Source organism: Eimeria necatrix, genomic scaffold, assembly GCF_000499385.1.
Source record: "Eimeria necatrix Houghton genomic scaffold, Enh_scaff1606, whole genome shotgun sequence".
In the NCBI taxonomy this organism is placed as follows: domain Eukaryota; phylum Apicomplexa; class Conoidasida; order Eucoccidiorida; family Eimeriidae; genus Eimeria; species Eimeria necatrix.
Genome location: NW_013652303.1, coordinates 1 through 6,333, shown reverse-complemented (window position 1 = coordinate 6,333; position 6,333 = coordinate 1). Strand labels below are relative to the sequence as shown.

The window sequence follows — 6,333 nt, the reverse complement described above, 5'->3', positions numbered from 1 at the left end:
GTGGGGGTCTGGGCGGGGGGAGAGGAGGGGGTCTCGCCAGCAGCAGCGCCTGCTGCTGCTGCTGCTGCTGCTTGCTGCTGCTGGTGGGCTGCTGCTGCTGCTGCCAGGCTTCTGGCAATGCGTGGGTTCGCGCGGAAGAAGGCGACGAGGGCGTCTTGCTGCTGCTGCTGCTGCTGCAGGCGCTGCAGCTCTTCGGGAGGCAGCTGCTGCTGCGCCTGGGCCTCGAGGGCCATGAGGCGCAGCAGCAGCGAAAGAGTGAGGTAGAGGTACCTGGAGTCCTGCTGCTGCAGCAGCAGCTGCTGCAGCAGCAGCAAAAAGACCACGGAGCGGACTGCTGCGCTCAGGGCGAACCTGAAGAAGCCCTGTCTGTACACCTGAGGCAGCGGAGGCGACAGCGGAGCCGGAGGCAGCCACTGCTGCAGCAGCAACTTGTTTTGTTTTGCTGCAGCAGCAAACTCTTCTTCCAGCTGCTCATACTCTGCCCACGAAAAAAAGCTGCAGTGCGGGTCATAGTGCTGCCACTGCTGCGGCAGCAGCACGAACTGCCCCGGGGCCATGTCTTTTGCTGCTCTGTAGCTGCTTATCTGCACCCACACACGCGCAGCAACACAAACTCCTGCTGCTGCTGCTGCTGCTGCTGCTGCTGCTGCTGCTAGTGCTGCTGCTAGTGCTGGGATGCCCGTGAACGCAGCCCGGGTCGTGCTGCTGCTGCTGCTCCTGCTGCTGCTGCTGCTGCTGCTGCTCTCAGTGCTTTGCTACAATAACTGCTGCAGCTGCTGCTGCTGCTCTGTGCTACAGCAACTGCTGCTGCTGCTGCTCCCTGCTACAAGAACTGCTGCTCCCTGCTACAAAAACTACTGCTACTGCCGCTGCTGCCTACTACACCGCCGCGAGCTACGCCTGCTGCTGCTGCTGCTGCTGCTGCTGCTGCTGCTGCTGCTGACCTCAGCTAGGACCTCGTCAACGAGCTGCGTCTGCTGCTGCTGCTGCCTGTAAGGCCAGCAAATAATGTCCTGCAGCGCGCTGTGGGGCTGGGGGCCCCTCATGAGTTGGTGCCGCAGCAAATGGCGCAGCATTTCTCCTTCGGGCTGGAAGAGGGAATTCCGCGGCTGCAGCAGCTGCAGCAGCAGCAGCAGGAAGCCCTGCAGGTGCTGCTGGATGTACTCCGACACCTCCGTTGGGGACTCACCCAACACGCAGCTCCCGGAGTTGCTGCTGCTGCTGCTGCTGCTGCTGCTGCTGCTGCTGTTGTAGGTGAAAGTGTCCGTCGGCGGCTCCGCGCTGCTGCTGGTGCGACCCGCAGCAAATACTACTGACAAGTCCAGCGGCAATTCTGCCCTGAAGCAGCAGCAGCAGCAGCAGCAGCAGCAGCAGCAGCTCCACATGCAGCGGCAGCAGCACAAGTCCCCGAAGCGGCCCGCCAGCATACAAGGCGCTGCAACACCACGAGCGGCAGCAGCAGCAGCAGCAACAGAAATGCAGCAGCAGCAGCAGCAAACCCACAGCAGCGCAGCGCAAAAGTAGAGCAGCAGCATAGCAGCAACAGCAGCAGCAGCAACAGTAGCAGCAGGAGAGCAGCAGCCGAAGCAGCAGCACATCAGCAGCAGGAGCGCAGTCGCAGTTCAGCAGCACAGCAGCCGCAGCAGAAAAGCAGCAGCAGCAGATGAGCAGCAACGCAGCAGCAGCAGCAGCAGCAGCGCAGCAGCAGCAGCGCAGCAGCAGCAGCAGCAGCGCAGCAGCAGCAGCAGCAGCAGCAGCGTGCCTGAGTATGAGCAGCAGCACTGTGACTTCGGGAGGCAGCGCGCAGAGCAGCAGCCGCAAAGCCCTCATGTCCACATCGAAAGTGGCGGACTGGTAAAAGGCCCGCCGGTAGCAAAGACACTCCTGCAGCAAAGTGGTCCTGCAGCAGCAGCAGCAGCAGCAGCAGCAGCAGCAGCAGCAGCGGCAGCAGCGGCGCAGCGGGGGGTGAGCCGCAGCAGGCAGCAGCGAATAAAAGCCGTGCGCAGCTCGCACGAAAGCTGCAAACAAGTATATTTATTTATTTATTTATTTACTTATTTATTTTATTTAATTTAATTTAATTTAATTAATTTAATTAAATAATTAAATAATTAAATAATTAATTCACCCGTTTCGCCGCCAAGTGCCGTTGGCCGTCTGGTGGTACAAAATGAGGGCCCGCAGGGGCCTCGAAACAATGTGCAGCAAATCTGTGGGGCGCAGCCCCAGCTGCTCATAGAGTGCGAGCTGCAGGGGGTCTGTGTTTTGCTGCTGCTGCTGCTGCTGCTGCAGCAGCTGCTGCAGCTGCTGCTGCTGCTGCGCCAGCAGCCGCCGCTGCTCCTCCCTGTGCTGCTCCTCCAAGAAGCGCAGGCGCTCGGGGTCCCGCCGCGCCTGCTGCCGCTGCTGCTGCTGTCGCTGCTGCTGCTGCTGCCGCTGCTGCCGGTGCACCTGCTGCAGCAGCTGCTGCTGCAGCAGCAGCTGCCGACGGTAAGCCTCCCCCCTCTCTGGGTGAGATATCAGTGCAGTCAGCAGCAAAATATAAAACCGGTGCAGCGGCAAATAAAGAGACACAGAATGCATGCTGCAGAAAAAGTCGCGCGGGCGGCCCCCAGGCAAACCTGCAGCAGCAGCAGCAGCAGCAGCAGCAGCAGTACCAGTACCAGCAGCATCAGCAGCAGCAGCAGCAGCATCATCAGCAGGAGCATCAGCAGCATCAGCAGCAGCATTACCAGCAACAGCACTTGCAGCAGCAGCATCAGCAGCAGCATCAGCAGCAGCAGCATTGCCAGCAACAGCACTTGCAGCAGCAGCAGCAGCAGCAGCAGCAGCTCACGGAATTCGCGGAGCGGGGCTGTGGGGCAGTTGTGTCTTTGCTGCAGCTGGTCGAGGACGGCGTGGAGGCCGTGGGGTGTACGTACAGCTGAGAGGACGTGGAAAGTTGCTGCTTCCTTTTGCTGCTGCTTGGCAATCCAAATGCGGAGTCTTCTGTCGGTTTGCCGCAGCATGCAGCAGCTAACTCGGTAGGGAGCAGCAGCAGCAAAGTCCGCAAGTGCTGCTGCAGTCTGCGACAGCTCGATGCACAAACATACTGCTGCAGTCCATCCTGCTTCGTCTTCAAACTCTATGTGCTGCTGCTGCTGCCGCTGCTGCGCATGCATGCCTTCCGCCAGCAGGTACTGCGGCAGGAAGCCTTCCGCCAGCAGCTCCGCCACGTGCCGCGGCCGCGCGCACACATCTGCAGCAGCAGCAGCAGCAGCAGCAGCAGCAGCAGCAGCAGCAGCAGCAGCAGCGGCGGCGGCGGGGTTGCTTCGATGCAAACTGCGCAGAGCGCCGGCCTGTTGCTGGTTGCACTCATCCTTGAAGCCCCTGAAGTCTACCTAAAACCCCCTTAGAGCAGCAGCAACCCCGCAGCAGCAGCAAACCCGCAGCAGCAGCAGCAGCAGCAGCAGCAGCAGCAGCGACCCCGCAGCAGCACCAGCAGCAGCAGCAGCAGCAGCAGCAGCGACCCCGCAGCAGCAGCAGCAGCAGCCACCCCGCCACGGCAGCCACCCGCCGCAGCAGCCACCCGCCGCAGCAGCCACCCCGCAGCAGCAGCAGCAGCAGCAGCAGCAGCAGCAGCAGCAGCAGGAGGAGACGGACAGTTGAAGAGGAGTTCTTTTTCCGCAAGCAGGTAGCGAGCGTCTCCCATGAAGTTGATATAATTCTTTTGCTTCAAAAGAGGATGTTTGACGTCAACAGCAAAGGGGGGGAGGCCCTGGAAGGCCACGGCTTGCTGCAGCAGCAGCCTGCATGCGAAGAGCTGCGGCAGCAGCAGCTGCTGCTGCAGCAGCCGCTGCAGCAGCGCGCGAATGCTCAGCAGCTGCACAGTCACTCGCTCCAACGCAGAGTCCCCCACTGACACCAACTGCTCGTATTGCTGCATAAACAAAACAGCAAAACTTTCTTTAAACCATTCATCAAACATCAGAGCTAGCCACAGAGTTGTGAGGGCCCCGTGGGCCTCCTTGGGGGCCCCCTGGGCCCCCCGCAGCAGCAGCGCGCACGCGCACACGCCCGGCGCTGCTGCTGCTGCTGCTGCTGCTGCTGCTGCTGCTGCTGGGGGCGGGCGGGGGCGGGGAGGCGGCGCGCGCGCTGCTGCTGCTGCTGCTGCTGCTGCTGCTGCTGAGGGGGAGGGGGGGAAGGGCGGGAAGCGGAGGGCGGGCTCGCCCGCTGCTGCTGCTGCTGCTGCTGCTGCGGCGCCCGCTGCTGCTGCTGCGCGGCGCGCAGCAGACGGCTGCTGCAGCAGCCCCTCGTCCGTCAGCAGCACCGGCGCGATCTCGTGGAAGCCCTGCTGCTGCTGCACGAAGCTGCTGCTGCAGCAAAACTTGTTCTTCACTTCCAAAGGAGTGTCAGGGTTTTGCAGTCCCAGCAAATACCCAAAGGCAATCATTTGGCCTTCTTCTTCTCCCTCCCAGTCCTGCGGGTCTTCGAAGCTCCCCGGTGCTGCTGCTGCTGCTGCTGCTGCTGCTGCTGCTCCTGCTGCTGCTGCTGCTGCTGCCGTCGACCCTGCTGCGCCGCCATCCGCCGCAGCAGCTGCTGCTGCGCCCGCTGCGGCTGCCGCCGCGCCATCCCCTCCCTCGCCGCCGCCGTCGCCGCTGCTGCTGCCGCCGCCGCTGCTGCTGCTGCTGCTGCTGCTGCTGCTGCTGCTGCTGCTGCTGCTGCTGGGGCTGTAGTGCTGCAGACGCACGGACTCCGGCAGCGGGGCCACAGAGCTGGTCAGCCCTTTTGCTGTTAAGTCCCACAGCCCTTCGTAAAGGGCGTAGCAGGGGCTGTGGGCCAGCCGTGTCTCCAGGGGCAGTGTGGGGTCGCTGAAGGGGTCCACAAATGCTGCTGCTGCTGCTGCTGCTGCTGCTGCTGCTGCTGCTGCTGCGGGGGGGTGGGCTGCTGCTGCGGAGGCGGCTGCTGCTGCGCTGGTTGCGGGCGGCGCCGCGTCCGCGGGCGCCGCCGCGGACCCAGCGGGCGCAGCAGCAGCAGCAGCAGCAGCAGCAGCAGCGGGGGGCGCAGCAGCAGCAGCAGGAGGCAGGGGGTTGCCAATGACATCTTCGAGAAAAGCTCTTCCAAGACATCTTCTTGCTGCTTCACTGGGAGTGAACTTGGCCTTGAGTTCAGCAGCAAGAAGCTTGGCGAGGGTCCAGTGGCGGCTGTGGACGCAGCACAGCAGCCGGCGCGCTGCAGCGCGCAGCAGCAGCAGCAGCTGCTGCTGCCGCCCCACAGGCAGCAGCAGCAAAGGGTCCCCCCCCGCGGGGGGCCCCCTGTGCTGCGCACAAAAGCCACTGGGGGCCCACGCGCTGCTGTCGCCGCAGTCGCAGCAGCCGCCGCATGCAGACCTGTAGATGAAGTAGCTGTGGCCTTCGTGCTGCCCCGCCTGCAGCAGCAGCAGCAGCAGCAGCAGCAGCAGCAGCAGCAGCAGCAGCAGCAGCGGCAGCTTCGCGCTTTCAAGGCGCAGCTTCTCCCCATTCTCCGGACTTCCTCGCCCGGGGTTGGGGCCGAAAGCTGCGACTCAGGGCCCCGGGCTCGAACTCAGGGTTTAGGGTTTAGGGTTTAGGGTTTAGGGTTTAGGGTTTAGGGTTTACCTGGAAGCAGGCGACGCAGATGCAGCTGCTCTGGCTGCCGCCGCAAGTCAAACACCTGTAGGCCACGTGCTCGCCGTCCCAAACTTGAGCACATCTGTTTTGTTTATTATTTTTGAAAAAATAAACTGAGACAAAAGTTGCTGCTGCTGCTGCAGTGGGGGCCCCCGCAACAGTCAGCAGCAGCAGCTGCAGCGCAGCAGCAGCAGGCAGCGCCTGCAGCACTTCGCAGTACAGAGTCAGCAGCAGGTGCGGCTCCTCCAGGTGTACGTACACCACGTGGCTGCACAGCACCACTGTCTCTTCTGCTGCTGCGCCCCGCAGCAGCAGCAGCAGCCGCCGCTGCAGCAGCAGGGGCCCCCGGGGGCCCCCGAACTCCTTCTCCGCTTCTGCTGCTGTCGGCAGCAGCAGCTGCTGCCCCGCGAACTCGCAGCAGCGGCCCCCCGACGAGCCCCCCTCCTCCTGCTGCTGCTGCTCCTCCTGCTGCTCCTGCTGCTGCTCCTGCTGCTGCTGCTGCTGCTGCTGCTGCTGCTGCAGGTGAGCAGCACAGGCCTCCAGCACAAACAGCAACTGCGCTTTCGCCAGCAGCATCTTTTTTGCTGCTAAAGAACCCGCAGGGGGCCCCGCAGACAGCTGCTGCGGCGAACCTCCAGCCTCATGCCCTGCAGCAGCAGCAGCAGCAGCAGCAGCAGCAGCAGCAGCAGCAGCAGCAGCAGCAGCAGCA

At 63.2% G+C, this 6,333-nt stretch overlaps 1 protein-coding gene across 1 annotated transcript; it reads right to left on the bottom strand.

Moving 5' to 3' along the window:
- Positions 1–6,200, bottom strand: ENH_00018380 (Large protein with a UBR1-like ring finger related treble clef, related; the record flags this gene model as incomplete). The annotated part of the gene is made up of 7 exons (XM_013579323.1): positions 1–584; positions 945–1,338; positions 2,129–2,618; positions 2,834–3,377; positions 3,533–5,180; positions 5,367–5,404; positions 5,613–6,200. Coding segments are annotated over 7 exons (4,286 nt in total), but the record flags the coding sequence as incomplete, so codon positions are not given.
- Positions 6,201–6,333: the final 133 nt, after the last annotated feature.